Genomic DNA, 17,500 nt, shown 5'->3' with positions numbered 1-17,500 from the left:
TGAAGCTCGATTCTAGCGATTTGCGGACATTTGTTTGCGAGATAGACAGGTCTGCGAAATTTATTCGCGATCTGGAAATCTCCACCTCGTCTGTCAGCTACAACTACGAAAATCAGAAAAATCTACCAGCACGGAAAAAAGCGCGAATTCGCGAGATTCGCGATGTTGAAGTGGCATCAAAAATGAATGTGACGGGCATATTATCTTGATTATTCTGACGTTAATGCGAATTAATAAAATTCAATGACAGCAATCTATTTAAAATTTATAATAAAGAATAAACTTTTGTACTATATTTGTCTTCTCAAAGTTTAATTTACAAAAGTATATAAATCAATTAGTTTTAACTCGAAAATTATCAATTATTATGATAGTTGAGATTCATGTCTCGATTTTTCATCAAGATCAAAATTTATTATGAATAAAGTAAAATATAATGTATATAAAAATAAATTTATATTCATAATTATGCTAATAATTATACTAATAATTTAAAAAATTTTTGGCAATAAAATAAATCAATAATAAGATTATCAATATATAATTCAATTATATAATAAATAATAAAATATCATTATTGAAAATTTATTCCAAATTGTTAAAGAATTCAGTCTTGAAGTATTTATCCTGCAAATGAATGTATTATAGCACACTAGCAATTAGTTTATTAATTCTATAATATTTTTTGAAATCAGAAAAATCCAAACTAATAACCAAAAATATATAATTTATTTAAATCTCTACAATAGATTTCTCCAACTTTATTGTAAATTAAAAAGAAAATAAAATCTCTAAATTTTAATAATTATTTAATAATTATTAATCAATATTATATATATATATATATATATATATATATATATATATATATATGTGACAAAAATTATTTTTTTTTTAATATTAATTGTGCTAATTTAATTGTTAAAAATTGATTTATTTTTGATACATTAGAATAAGTAAAGCGATCTATTTATTTTGAAGAATTAATTTTAAGATTTATTCGCGTTTTCTCTCGCTTCATCAAATATTTGCGCGACTTTTCGCGCCTTGATGTATCCACCGGATCTCTACGTTTGTTGTACTTGGGAATTTGTGGTTCCGCGTAACTTTATTCGCCTTTAGCGAAGGCTTAAACTTTGCTTCTCTTCTCTTCTCTTCTCTTCTCTTCTCTTCTCTTCTCTTCTCTTCTCTTCTCTTCGCAGGAAAACTTCCTTCGAGGAAACGTTAACGATGGATTTTCCGAGAGGATCAATAAACAGCGTTTTCTTTTTTGCCTTTTAATAACGCGATTGATCAATATGGTGATCATATAAATGTGTAATATAAAATGAAACGACGAGCAGAGCCTAGCGCTCGTAACGAAGCACGAATAAAAAAATTCCAATATTAATATAAAAAACCAATTTATACTATACTATTACTATACTGTTACTGAAAATGGATTGAAGAAGTTTCGAAATGTCTAATTAAATCGGTTATGTTATTTTATATTAGAAGAGATTTTCTATTTGAGCCTTTAATTAATATTTTATTTACTCATATACATAAATGTGTGTGAGTTTGTACGTACACGTGTGCGAGCGCACATGTATATATACATACTTATATTTACTTCGTTCGATGAATAGAAAAGGGAATGTTAATTAAATAATTAATTCAAAATAATGCGTAGGGTGCAATCCTTGTTATTTTTCATTTTAATGCATTTTTTTCACGTACAAGTGTATGCAAAGAAAACATGAAAAGTAATTTATAAAAGCTCTCTTATGTGCATTTATGTACACGCAAATTTCACTCATGCACACGATATAAACACTTACTCTTCTTTCGCGCTCTTAAAATTAAATTGTTTTATTTACAAATGTTATATTTATTTTTAATTCATTACGCAGGCCACACAGATTAATATGTATAAACAATTTTATAATTAATAACAATCTTATAATTATTAATTATCAAGTGTTGATAATTGCGAGTAATTGTTAGTAATAATTAGTAACTAATAGTTGTTAATAATTTTTACAAATAATTTGATTCTTTCTCTCTCTCTTTCTGTCTCTCTTTCTCTCTCTCTTTCTCTCCTCTATCTTTTGCAGGAAGAGAATATTATTATAGAGGAAGAGAGAGAGAGAGAGAGAGAGAGAGAGAGAGAGAGAGAGAGAGAGAGAGCGCGCGCACGCACGCACACATGCACACACACGTCACAATTATTTTTGCTTCTCAAAAGTCTTGAATTAATACTAAAATAATTAAACCATTAAAGTATTATTTATCTATAAATTACTAATATCTAACAATTAATAATTTTTTATTTTATATATTATTTTTCTACGATATATAAAAAATATATAAGTAATAAAATCTTTGTTTTAAAAGTGTAATTTTGGCTGATAACAGATTAATTTTCTAACATTGTTATTTAAAGTTATTTACATTAACATTCATTGCGTTGACAAAACTTTTTTTGATTATCGCTAACAATAAATCGCAATTAAAATATGTATAAGTAAATATATATATATATATATATATATATATATATATATATATATATATATATTGTTTGTTTTTTTGTAAATTTGTTAAAGTCACAAATCTTCTATTTTATTATGTAATATTAAAACGTTATAGAGCAAAATAAAAAGTGTTTGTTTTAACATCATCTATTTCCCTTCTAAAGTTTGTCGGTATAATTTTTCAACACTCTGTATATACCTATTTATATGTGTATATATATATATATATATATATATGTATGTATATATCATTTAGGAGTAAAAATTGTATAATTATAATTACAAGTATGCATGCATACACACATATACACAACACACAGTATGCATAATAGCCTCTTTGTACATTAAAAATTTCCTTATCAAAATGAACCTAACGATTTAACAATAAGCAAAATTTTTAAATGTTATATTTAGTAATATGATATGTTTAGATATTCTCTTTTCTTTGAGAAAGACAATTAGCAATGACTAAAGTTATTTTAAAATACATCAAATTATTATTTTCTTGTTTTAAAATTAATTAAAAGAATAAATAATTCTATAAGAATATATATTCAATTATTCACAACATAAAATTTAAGATAAATGTCAACAATTTTAATTTGTATATATATCCTTCTTTAATATATACTAGTTTCTTCTTAAAATCCTATCTTCTTCTAAATTATTTCTTAAACAATTAATTCCTTTTCTGTTATGTAAAATTATGTATTTTTTATTTCTAATTATATACATATATATATATATACATATATATATATATATATATATATATATATATATATACATATATTAAAAGCTACAAGATTGTAATTTAAAAATATTTTATAATTCAGCTGCAATAAAACAATTATCTATAATTCTCTTTATAAAGAATATATAAAATATAAAGAATATTCGTTTAATATTGATTTAATTGGTTATAGACACTATGTTTATATTTTTATTATTTTTGGTACATTGTTGAGCAACATTTTGTGAAAAATTAACGGCTAACGAGCGCGAAAATTAACAGAAATTAACGCTATTTCTAATAAAATTAAAATTTATTATAAATGAATATGTTAATTTTTTGTGCATAATTTTATCTGACTGAGGCAAAAAACATATTTTATATGTGCACAATCAACGTTAATTAATTATAATTTTTATTCTATAATAATTATAATATACAATATGAATAAAACGTTAAAATTTTCGAAAAATTGATAAGCAATAATAACAAATATAATAACTTGTGAAAAAAATTAAAATTAAATTGAATTCTAGAAAAAATATAGAAAAATTTTTGATGATGAATTGCATGAATTAAAATGTAATTTTGGTATAATTTCCATCTATTCAATCGACAAAAAGAAAAGATAAATAAACGATAAAAAATATGTAAATTTTATATTTAATAAAATTAATTATATTAATTATATAATAAAATTATGTTAATAAAATAGTAATAAATTAAAAATAAACTTGAAATTCTATTTGTATAATTCATTTGTCTGATCAATTTAACACGCGTATAAAATTAATTTATTTAAATAAATAGTTTGAGAGATTTAATTTCTATTTATGAATTGATAGAACAAATATTGAAAATATTAATAAACGAAGAAAAGAAGAAAAATGGAATCAAATCTTCTCGAAACTCTGTCAATGCTTTTATAGAAAGATTTCTTTACATATTTTTACATTGCAATTAATTGTTCTCAATCGCGATCAAAGACTATAATTTCAAGTCAATTTTATCACCGCGGATAACCTGCTGCGAAGAGTTTTCACGAGCAATACAGTCGCGGACAGCTTGCAGGATGATGCCTATTCGTCGGTCCAAGGCGTTTAGATGAGGTTCCCATAAAACAGGAGCCACGGGATCTCTCGCCATACTTTGCCGTATAGCGACGCTAAGCCGTGTAGGCCCGTTGTGAAAACTGCAATTAAAATTAAAAATTATACCGATAAAGTTACATGTATGTACATACATATATATTTATGTGCGCGCGCGTATGTGTGTGTGTGCGCGTGTGCACACGCCTACATGCAATATTAATATAAATTTGCTTGCATACATACACAACTTTTAATGATTATATTAAACAATAATAAAAAATACAAAATTTGTAAATAATATTAATAATATTGTATCACATAAAGTTGTACACACATATATATATATATATATATATATATGTATTATACATATATTCGAAGAATATGATGATCAAAAATTGAATAATATACGAGATATTTTGTATTTTAATTTCGAGATAATTTTATAAAATTTAGAAAATATTTCATATATAATATTAATTTTTCGCCTGATTGTTTTGCCTAAATATTTTTATTTTTTAGAATAATGAGAGGAAACAATTTGTGTAAAGAAAATAATAACATGGTTGTCTTAAATATATATGTATAAATATCTTATGTAAGGATCTTAATAATTTTTGACTTTAATAGTTAATAATTTTGCTGCGTGATGAACTGATTCGAATCATTTAACTTCCAATGAGCATTGTGATTGAGTTTCAACAGTATTCTGTAATATTCTGTTCAGTAATATTCTGCTGCAAAGCACTGAGCGAGATCAATAGGCGATGAGAGCTATAGGTTGATTCACACATGTTTGTTTACTGACTGTATTCATTACGTTTAAAGTCATCACTCACTAAATTTGCCATTATAGCATTTGCCATTTGGTATTTTGAATTTTCGTTTCGGATAAGAGCGCGTTGGAAGTAACGTATCGGAATGTGGAATAAATCACATTAATGTATATACTAATTAATTTATGCAATCCTATAATTAGGTATTTTGTATTTTTAAATTTTCAATTTAATTACAATTGGCAATCAATACCCTGTCTAATAACGTTTCTTTAAGGAAATATATTTGTACACATTTCCGCACTATACATAATATATTATGTGTGTTTTGCATCAATTGTGATTATAATCAAACATTGCCAGTATATGTCATGAGATCATCGAGGATCATCGAGAGATTGTTGCAATAGATTAATCAATGATTGTTATTGAATCGAGCGAGATATTTGGATAATAGTAAGTTCACAAATCTTATATATGTATATATATATATATATATATATATATATATATATATATATAACATTATTATTTTGAATTATTATTATTATATTAAATGGGTTTAAATAGATGGAAATTGCACCCTATTTAAAAATATGTACAAAAATATGTATTTTATTTTATTGTACAGAAACATGCACACCTTTTTTACATATTCTTCATATTTTTAGAAGAACATTTTGTTTAAATCGAACAATCTTTAATAATTGGTTAAAGATATAATATTTATATTTTTATATTAATTATATAAGATAATTACCTTTTCATGAATGCAAATTTATTTTATGTATTTCACATAATGCATCTAATTAACAAATAATAAAAACACAATAAGTTAGGTTACATATTAAACACAAAATTACATATTACAACTAAATTACAAATGAAATGAAATTACAAGTGAAATGAAATGAAATTAGAAATGATTCTGGGATATTATGCCGGATGCAGCAGTCATTAATTCGTTGTGCATGGGAATGCGTTAGAGTTGGTGGAAGTCATTTCGAACATTTTTTGTAAAATCGGCTAAATTTATTTTTTTTTAAATAATTTTACATGCAATAATTTTAATATACAGTGTAATTTTGTATCATTTTGAAAATCATTATTCAATTATTACGACTAAAGGTTTACTTTGTATCGATTAAATGCGTTTTTCTTGAAAACAGTTAGTTTTAACGAAATGAAAGAATAGAGAGAACTTTTTCTTAAAGAAAGATGTGAAGAATCTAAAAATATAATTTAAAAATAAAAAAACCCACCGGCTTTAAAGTTTTGTAAGTTAAAAGATTTACAAGTGATCCAATTCTGGTTCTCCGAGATGATATCAAATTATCTATCACACTATTTTAAAGATCTTCACTTAATAATAAAAAAAAAGTTCTTATACATGAATAAGATCTACAAAGTAATATAAAAGTTATTTTAAAAAGAATGATTTTCAAATTTAAACTTTAGAGACAAATATCTCGGTAGAAATGTATTTTAGAAAAAAATTTTATAGGAATTTATAGGGTTATTTTTATCTCCTCTACATGCCCACGAGAGATTGTCCACCTTTACCAGGACATCTATATATATATATATACAGGGTGTCCTGGTAAAATTGGTGTAAAAAAACACATAGTTGTTTTTAAGAAAAAGTGATTTTTTTATATTTTTTCTTAAAAACAACTATGTGTTTTCTTTACACCAATTGATTACTTTCATTATTTATTTTTGCATAAAAGTATTGAGGTAAGATAATAAAAAAATGAATAATTTACTAGATATTTCATAGTTTATGCAAAATTATGTCAAATTAAAATATAAAATATCTCGTAAACTGCTCTATTCCAGTTTTGGTTACTATACCCTTAACTTTTACAAAATTTACGAGATACGTTAATTTATATAAAAAAAAGAATTTAGAATGATTCCATTAAAAGAAAAAATAAAAAACTATCTCTTTAAATTTAAAGTACTTGTACCCGAACAAGACTTGTGGCCCTAATAAGATGTCTCCTTTGAAACAGAGTAAGTTCTACTTGAAACATTTTTTTCGAACAACGAATAGGAAATATTCGGGAGATAATTTTGTAGAGAAAGATCATATAAAAGGATATTCTGTATATAGTTGTAATTAGTCGACATTTTTGCTAAAGGTAAAGCTATAATATTTAAATTGATAAGAGAAATGCCTATTACTGTTAAAAGATAATACAATAAAAGTATAACACCTTTTTTAATGTTGTAGAATAATTTTATAAACTTAATTTGTTTTTGTATACGCGTAAACTCGCATCGACAGTGGGAGCAACCAGGTAAACAAAAGTCTCCGGGATGAAAAGGCTATTCGATCTCGAGACTCATCCTTCCTTCTTAATCCTGAAAGAAAGTCCTCCGAGGACTCCCCGGTGAGTAGCCAGTCGGTGGCAAAGCAAAGTACTTTGAGAGAGTCTACTTTTATCCAACGTGTCGCGTCACGTTGTGTGCGTATGTATGCGCGCGCGCGCGCGCGCGTGTGTGTGTGTGTGTGTGTGTCACCTCGTATAAATAGAGCCCAAGTCAAGTGTCTGCTCAAGCCGATACTTTATTCATTGGCAGTCCCACCAACCCTTCCAGGAGGCTTCCATTATCGTTCTGAAAGCTTCCGACCGCCTGGTTGTTGATCTAAAAACCTACGCTTCGCTCTGAAAAGCGCGTCTCGAGGCTGTTATCAATGCGGAAAACCTTCAATATTGTTTTCTTGAAAAATGTTTAATTAATACGTATTGGAAAATTATTTCTCAGTTATATTAGCGTGATCTGCTAATTTAGAAATAGCGTATTGTTGATCCAAAAATTGTTTTTTATTATTTTCATTGTTTTGAAAATTGACAATTGTTTAATTGATGGCAAAGTAAGTAATTATGCTTTTTTGTTATCGTAATTATATTGGTCGATCGGGCGACCGGTTGTCGTGCAAAATATAGAAAATGAACTAACAGAAGAAGTCATCACACAATCAGCGGTTCATGCGACGAAACAGTACAGCAGGAAGCAATTATTCTGTAATAACGCGCTTAATAGACATATAGGTTTCTTTAATTCTATTATGTATTTGTATGCGCGTGCTTCTATTCGTTGTCTGCAACATGAACATTTAAGATATTAAAATGAGTATTTGTATATTTTTGTTCTTATTATTAGCAGACTGTTTAAAATCCTATTTGTAAAATATTTTTATTTTTATTTTTTATTAATTACACAAGTCATCATTTTTATGATTTGTAAAATCTTTATATATAATTTCTCTCTCTCTCTCTCTCTCTCTCTCTCTCTCTCTCTCTCTCTCTCTCTTCTCTCTCTCTCTCTCTGTCCCTCCCTCCCTCTCTCCCTCCCTCTCTTTCTCTCTTTATTATGTTAATCATTATTATTTTTGTTAACAGAAAAAATAACAGTAACTTTTAATATATGTGAATAAAAAACAATAGAGATAAAATATAATTTTATTTATACATATAAAACTAAAAATGTAGGCACAATTACATTAATGCATTAATAAGCATTTTCAGAAAAATGAGTTATCGATTGTTCTCTATGATTTATTTGATGTTACACACATATATGATTTACCTATATATATGTGTATGTTTGTGTGTGTGTGTGCGTGTATGAGAATTAGAAGACTTACATATATATCGTCCAATAATATACTTTTAAAGAAATCTTATATTCTCTACACGCTCTTTCTCTCTCTCTCTCTCTCTCTCTCTCCCTTAAAAAAAAAAAGAAAAATTTGACATATATAGAATATAGGAGCAATTATTTTGAGTCGTCGATTCTTCAACGAATCGCACGTGATAGACGGTGTCTGTTGATTGGCAAAATTTCCAATTCAGAATAGTCGACAGTAGAGTCGGTGCCATGAATTTGATCCTATCGAAAAAAGGAACCGGTAAAAACTTGACGATAAGGGCAATCTAGGACTGCGTTTTATCACAATTGCCAGGGCACGGTCGTGAATCTTTGCTTTGATACAGATTCGCGTTTTTACGGGCCGCGCGATAAATTCGTTGTTCAGCCAGCTGAATTTCGCGGACGCACAAAGTATCGAAAATGGAAAACCGATAAATAATGTCAAGCGCGAGATTAACACCAGGATAGAGACCAAAATGGTTCTAATCAAATCGTTTGCTTCTGTCTTATCGATACTATTTAGTTACTCTAATCATGAAATACACATCTTCCTCTTCACACACACACACACACACACACACACACACACACACACACACACACACACACACACACACACACACACACACACACACACACACACACACACACACACACACACACACACACACACACACACACACACACACACACACACACACACACACACACAAACACAAACACACAAACACACAAACACACACACACACACACACACTCATGTGCCACTTCGAATATTAAATTGTGTTATCGAAATGATTGTCGCATCGCTACATTTTGTAATGATAAATTCAATAATCGCTTTTTAATTATTATTAATGAAACATTTGATACTTTTGTGAAAGGATTGAAGAGTTTCAAGAATGATCAAAATAGATATTATTTTATAATGATAACTGTACAATTTTTATGTTTAATATTTTATACTTAATATATACATACATATATATATATATATATATATATATATATATATTTCTCTTAAGCATGTTATAAATATGAAATGCACACACGCTCACACATGTATTTCACATTTATATGTAGTTATATATTATAATTAAAATAGTAGTTTTTAACAATGTATAGAAAAGAGAGATTAAACATTTAAAAAATTAGAATTGTCACACAAATTATATTACAGCACCAAATATTGCAATATTATTGTAAAAATAATAAAAATCTAACTCACCGAAGTAAAGTACTTAAAGTTGTCTGTCTAATCATGCAGCATTGTAAGAGAGGTGCCAAAATAGACGTTTCATCGTGAAAAGGTTTTCCAAAACCTCTTCCATGGTCCAGATGTAACGTGAAACTATCGTTTCCAAAAATCCTAAATGTCTCATAATGATGACGATCCATATTGCCCGTTAAAAAGTCGAAAACGGCCATGTCCATTAGATCGAGCAATCTTCGACCTTCGTCATATGGTGAGATTTCTTTTACTAGAGAGCAATAGTCGGAATCTACAAGTTTGTCAAAGGAAGTTCAATTATTAATAAACTGAATGTGACGAAGATTTATAATATATCTGTATATATAGAGCGTTGATGAGAAAAATATGATTATATAGCTAGTTTATTTTACGAAACACCCTATAGTGTATAGAAGGTGTCTTGAAATCACTGTACAACCTTTTAAAGGCGGATTGACTTGGCCAATTTTCCTCAACGAAAAAATGTTGAGAGAGCTCATCATTTTTTTGCAAATTTTTAATTTTTGCCATTATATATATCTTTGTAACTAAGCCTTACATGAAAATTTTATTAAAGTAAACTCCACCTGAAAAATTAACTAAATAATGTAATTATGTTAATCTTTTAACTCCACAAAGTTTAGTTTGCAAAAAATCTTTCTTTTTCAATCGTTTATAACTCAAAAATTATTAAGGAATTAAACAAGTTGAGAGTCAGATGCAACAAATAAAGCACTATAATTTTCTCTTTTTGATGTTTTCTTTTTTTTTCGATACCTTTGTATGTTTCGGTCTCAAAATTGAATCATCATCAGTGATTTCTTAACACTCACGTGATATATTAATTAAGTTATGAGTTACGGTCGCATACGGTCTATCTCGATTTTAATAACATCTTCTCAATCGTATGCTGATCGTGAATTCGACTGTTCGATGCACGATTAATTCATTAAGATGGATCTATTTTTTTTTTTTTTTTTAATAATACTTTGATATATTCTATATCAAGGTAATAATTAATTATGTCCGTATTTCTGTGTTTGTATCTATTAGTGTGCCTTTGGATGTCTTTAAATAAACCACAAAAAGCTAACAAAAATAAATAGAAAAAATGTTTTTAAATTATACTATTAACGTGTATGATACAAAAGGAAATATTTTTCTTTAATTTTTTATGATTTATTTAAATACAAAGACGTAATAAGAGACAGTGGTAGGGTCTAATGCAATAAGTGAAAAAATATTCCGTTATATTTCCTATTATCGGCGCATCATATCTATTGAACGTTTAGCTCTGAAGCGCTCCGCATTCAAAAAATTAAATCAAGAGCATGATAATAACACAAAATAGAAAAAGGATGTTAAAGCAAATAAATAATAATAAATAGTTAAATAAGATGCAATGTGAAAAAGTGAAACATTTACTTTGCAATTTGAATGTAAGATAATACGCAGCTAAAAAAAGACCTTATCTTCTTTTTTATAATACTTGGAATTTCTCAGAAATTCAAACAAAATTCTTCAAGAAATAAAAATGCTCGGTGCATTACCGTCTTCCCATTGGGCCTTCTTCCGCTTGTGATAACTCCTGCGCCAAGGGTGTCGCCAGGCCTTCCTGGCGGCGAAGGCTTTGTCAGGCAGAAAAGCGGCAAAGCTACCCTCCAGGGTGTCGGGACTACCGCAAACAGCGTGTGCGGTATCACAATAGTAACTGCATTTGCCATGGAAGCACAGGTTGCCAGCTGGACTTACAAAGAACGTCTTGAGCAGCTCACCGTCGGCAATCTGATAAATTTCTGTCGTGACATTCAGAGTTCGGCCGCTTACTGGCATCGCTCTGTGAAATCCCAAAAGCCTGTACATAAAAAAAAAAAAAAAAAAAAAAAAAAACCGTTAAACCTTTATTTTTCTGCGTTTAAAAAAAAATTAATATTATAATCGCCAAATTTTTAAAATCAAAAACTTCATTTCAAAATGCGAAATTCTATACATATACGTCTTCAATCTTTTATCTTGTGAACAAGATATATTTTTCTAAATATTATCTTCTAGATAGGAAAGAAAAATATATAATCTGTGTTTTGACACATTTATCTAAAAATACTTTTGCTAAAGTTCTTTGGAAATATTTACATAATTTAAATGTATAGTCTGGTTTTAGAGATAGTACACTAAATGTGGGCATTGAACGTTTTATTTCACACACTTAATTATATCGATAAACCATTAGCTAACTATTAGTTTTTACGATAAGTCATTCTTTTAAAATGTTAAAAAAATAAATTTTTATAATATTTATTGGATTCAATTTAATATAACTGATTTATAATTATTATATCTTGTAAATTATATGTCTTTTGAATTTTTTAAATACACACACACGTATATAAATAAATAAATATATATATATATATATATATATATATATATGTATATATATATATATATATATATGTATATATATATATATATGTATATACATTTCTTTATTTATATATTTATATTTTGTAAGTAATTAATTTCCTAATTTTTTTTTCAAATAATTGATTTTACATTCTTATTCTCTTTCTCATATAAAATTAGATAAAATTTTAACTTTAACATATATATTTGTGCAAAAAAATAAGTAAACGTATAAGTTTACCTGTCTAGATGGAAGGAAGCAATTTCAGCGGTATGTCTCTCGAAGTCTGTGAAGTAGAAATGATTCGGCAAAGTCTGTTGCTCTCGCGGAAATCTGTGCACGATAATGACTTAGTTATCGTTATATTAAAGATAGACTTTCTTTATATATATATATATATATATATATATATATATATATATATATACATATAAAAAGAGTTTGGAATAAAAGTTTAGAATCTACAATCTTTTCTTGATTTGACAAGAAAGAAAAAAGAAATAATTAAAAAAAATATGAAACATACAAAGTAAGTATTTTATTAAAATTCTTATTACTATTCTCTTATAATATATATTACAATAATATATAATATAATTTTTTATTAAAATTTGTATTACTATGTTAATTATAGTTTTGACAAAGTTAAAAAAGCATGCAAAATATGTTTTTGGAATATTTTATGCAACCGATAGAGAAATCTGGACATGTTCGACAGAGATTCGCGTGCATAATATTGCAGGGGTTATCTGAAATTGCTATATTGCTAAAGATTACAGAGAATTGCGGCATCAATCGATCGATATCTGTCGCGTGACTTTCTGATCGCCCTGTATATTGCATAATTCAATAATCATGTCAATTATATGTATGTATATTATTCTATTTACTAGATTGTCATCTCTTAAATTTTATATAAAACTATTGCAAAATTATTTAATTTTATATAAACAAAATAACCTTTTTTTTGATAAAAGCTTTTGTAAAAATTTATATTAAAAGTAACAAAATCTCTTTTTTTCTCAATCTTTCTTTAAATATTGTAAAAAAGAATTTATTTAGCTATTTATTTCATAAAATTATATATCATTTCTATATTAATATATAATTTACATTCTGCATATCGTGATTATTCATATTTAGTAGATAAATTAATATAATGGAACAACACATACACACACACGTCTGTGTGTGTGTGTTTGTGTGTGCGTGCGTGCGTGCGTGCGTGCGTGCGTGCGTGCGTGCGTGCGTGCGTGCGTGCGTGCGTGCGTGCGTGCGTGCGTGCGTGTGTGTACATCAGTATCCTAATATTGCGATTAATAACGAGCATGGATTTATAACAATTGAATATTAGGATACTGATGCACACACACGCACGCACGCACGCACGCACGCACGCACGCACGCACGCACGCACGCACGCACGCACGCCGTACACACATAAATATATATAGAATAATTGTGCATAAGTGTCCGAGCAAATATCTCATAATTAGTTAAAGTTCCAAATAATAAGAAGTTTAATAAGAAAAATTTGCACGGCTTTTTGTGTCTGTTACAAAGTGCATGTAAAATAATTTTTTTTTTACTCGGGTTTTTTTTATTTATCTTCAGTTTTTTAGATGAAGAGTCATCTTTATTTTTTTAAGTGGAATTTACTTTAATTTTTTAATATAAATCGATTTTATATAAATTGAAATTATAGGAGTATAATGGCTAAAAATTGATTAGATATTACGAGATATTTCATATTTTAATTTTACATAATTTTACGTAAACTATGACATCTCTCATAAAATATTGTTTTTTATTATCTTGTCTGAATATTTTTATGCACAGAATAATGAAAGGAATCAATTAGTGTAATGAAAACACATAACTATCTTAAAGAGAAGATATAAATTTGTAACGAGTTACATATTTTTTCCACCAATTGATTCCTCTATTCTATGCATAAAAGTATTGAGACAAGATAACATTAAGACCAAAAAAATGAATATTTTATGAGATATTTCATAGTTTACATAAAATTATGTCAAATTAATATATGAAATATCTCGTAAAGTATTCAATTTTTTACCATTACAGCCATATAACTATTTACGTAGAATATTGCGAAGAATCGATTAATATAAAAGAATTAGAAAGATGCCATTCAGAAAAATGAAGATTTATAACCAAAAAGGTTACAAATAAAAGATATCATTTTACAAGCACTTTGTAGTAAACTCAAAAACCCATACAGCACGAATCTTTCAGTTATATTGCAGCAATGTTGCAAAAATATTGTAGCAACATACAATATTTTTGCAACATTGCTGCAATATAACTGAAAGATTCGTGCTGTATGGGAACCTATGCAAATATTTGTTAATAAACTTTTTTGTAACTTGTAAGCAGTTGCGAGATATTTGTTCAGACACCTATAAACACTCTGTGCGTGCGTGCGTGCGTGTGTGTATGTGTGTATGTGTGTGTGTGTGTGTGTGTGTTTGTGTGTGTGTGTGTGTGTGTGTGTGTGTGTGTGTGTGTGTGTGTGTGTGTGTGTGTGTGTGTGTGTGTGTGTGTGTGTGTGCGTGCGTGCGTGCGTGCGTGCGTGCGTGCGCGCGTGTGTGTGTGTGTGTGTGTGTGTGTGTGTGTGTGTGTGTGTGTGTGTGTGTGTGTGTGTGTGTGTGTGTGTGTGTGTGTGTGTGTGTGTGTGCGCGTGTGTGTGTGTGCACATATGTACTTAGTAAAATATTTTATTATATCATCTTAGAATCATAAATTTCAAATTGTGCAACGTGCAGTCATGCGGAACATATCGTATGATAAGGAAAAATCAAAATTATTCGCCGGGGAAGTGCAGCGAAGGGACAATGCGAAAGCTCGGGCTTTTATTGGTCCCTGAGTTTCTCTTGAGGATTTCTTTTGAGACGAGTAGGGAGGAAAAAGAAGGATGAAAGAAGGAAGCAAGGAAAGAAAAAGAAGAAGAAAAAGAAGAAAGGGAGAGAGAGAGAGAGAGAGAGAGAGAGAACTTCAGGAGTTCCGCAAACTCGAGCACGATCAAATATTTACTCGATGATCTTAGTGCGGGCTTACGAGCCGCGCGTTATATGTGTATACATATATGTATACACATGAGATAGGACAATAAAAACATACACAAAACACATACACAAGTAAAATCTGATCGATTTTAGAAAATAAAGAAAAAATCTAATCGCACACACACACACACACACACACAAATCGAGTCATTCCAACAGTTAATCTAATATTCATTTCTGTTAAAGAACTCCACCTTTAACTTCCTAAAGTCTAAAGATTAAATTATAAATGTTACACAAGAACGCGTAAAATCTGGTCTGTATTGTTCTATAAAATATGGGTCATTGCTTTATAAGTGTTTCATATAGCTGTCACTTTTGGAAAATATCTGTCATCCCAGTAATAATACAATATCTGTCAGCTCAATAATAACACAATAATATACGACTCAATAATATTATGTATACCGTAAAAAGAAAATGTGTTTTTATCCTTTCTTTATTATAGATAGAGTAAATTTTGTCCGAGCGAGTAACGAGAGCTTATTGCGGCCGAGCTGGCCCCAAAATTCTCGCTACTGCTCTCTCGCGAGGTCGCAAACTTTCGGAGGAACTTATTGGCGAACTTATTACCGGAGTTTAAGCCGCGCGAGCGGCGGCCACTTATCGTGGAATCTTCGGCCCACTGGAAGTTTAAAGGGTTCTGGACTCGTGTGGATCATTGAGAGAAGGAAAGAAAGAGATGATGGAAAGAAGAAAGAGGGACAGAGATAAAGTCGTAATATCAGGCTTGTCCGAAAATTTTTCCTAGTTTTCCTAGATATTGCATTATCGTTACTTCTTTACTAATGATCTAAAGAAAATTCTATTACGAGACGCAACACACACACATACACACTATTGTATTAAATATTTTTAATATTTAAGTTGCTTAAAGATATGATTGTTATCTAATAATTCTACATATCATTATATAAATATATACATACTATGGTATGTATTTCTTTATTTTATGGAAATATTATTTTTTATTATACAATAAAATATAAATATCAATTTAAAAATAAAAAGTGCGACAAACTCACTTGATTTAAAGATATTAAAAGTAATATTTACCGAGGCTTTAGATATCATTTAAAATAAAAATGGTCAGAATGAAATATTAATTAAACTTCAATTGAATTCTTCGCATTTGACAAGACATCAGCCAAAAAGACACGTATGCTCGAAAACAATGAAGTGTGTGACGTATCATTTACGAGAGAAGCGGTATGAAAAGAAAAGAAGAGTAAAGTGGTGAAAAAGAAAGAACTGTGGAGTTGCTTGAGAGTGTTTCTCTCACAGCATGAGGGGTGCGCTTGAGATACCATTTGTATAATTGCGCTCGTAATTGAATCTGCGTAATTTTGTTCATGAGAAAAACCTGAGACAAGAGAAATGATATAATGTATATGTTATCCGTTTCTCTCGAATTAAAATTTATCAATCTTTGCTTTTAGAATTGAATTTCAATTAGAATTGAATACAATACTGTCACAGATACATTAGAATTTTTATTCAAGTTCGGATTATAAAAATTTTTCCGAGAGAGAGAGAGAGAGAGAGAGATTTTATATATACATCTTGGCATTAATATGGACGTTATCGGAACGATGGTCCACGGTAGTGTCGCGACACCCATTGAGCGCCGACAAACTGCTGAAGTAATTTCGCACCTTGTGCCTGCCTGCGACTCTAAGATATACTAAGAACTTTGTGACACTAACAGTAGTCCGTCGTCTTTATTCGCGAAAGTTGTGCAAGTTGACCTCTTCCTCGTAATTTCCACACGATTGCCACTAATTAGCGCCATTTGCTAATATAATACACGCGCACGATTGTTTTATATTTTAGTATATATTTAATTTAAATATATATACTTATATTATATATATATATATATATATATATGTAATATAAATGTTACATATAATATATGTAATAAATAAAAAGATAATTATAATTAATAAACTAATTAATCTGGGGATAATAATAATAATTATGGATGGTACAACATACAT

At 28.5% G+C, this 17,500-nt stretch overlaps 1 protein-coding gene across 2 annotated transcripts in view; it reads right to left on the bottom strand.

The window, feature by feature from the left end:
* Nucleotides 1-3,993: 3,993 nt before the first annotated feature.
* LOC140671567 (uncharacterized) overlaps nucleotides 3,994-17,500 on the bottom strand; it is a 65,101-nt gene continuing 51,594 nt past the window's right edge. For both annotated transcript variants that reach the window (XM_072902949.1, XM_072902951.1), the window contains 4 exons: nucleotides 12,652-12,744; nucleotides 11,558-11,862; nucleotides 10,005-10,278; nucleotides 3,994-4,441 (listed from right to left, as the gene is read on the bottom strand). In XM_072902949.1, coding sequence (XP_072759050.1) covers nucleotides 4,237-4,441; nucleotides 10,005-10,278; nucleotides 11,558-11,862; nucleotides 12,652-12,744 — 877 coding nt within the window. In that variant the 3' untranslated portion in view covers nucleotides 3,994-4,236. The remainder of the gene's footprint in view (nucleotides 4,442-10,004; nucleotides 10,279-11,557; nucleotides 11,863-12,651; nucleotides 12,745-17,500) is intronic.

This window comes from Anoplolepis gracilipes, chromosome 12, assembly GCF_047496725.1.
Source record: "Anoplolepis gracilipes chromosome 12, ASM4749672v1, whole genome shotgun sequence".
In the NCBI taxonomy this organism is placed as follows: Eukaryota; Metazoa; Arthropoda; class Insecta; order Hymenoptera; family Formicidae; genus Anoplolepis; species Anoplolepis gracilipes.
The sequence above is the reverse complement of the archived record's forward strand: the minus strand, read 5'-3'. Positions and strand labels throughout refer to the sequence as shown.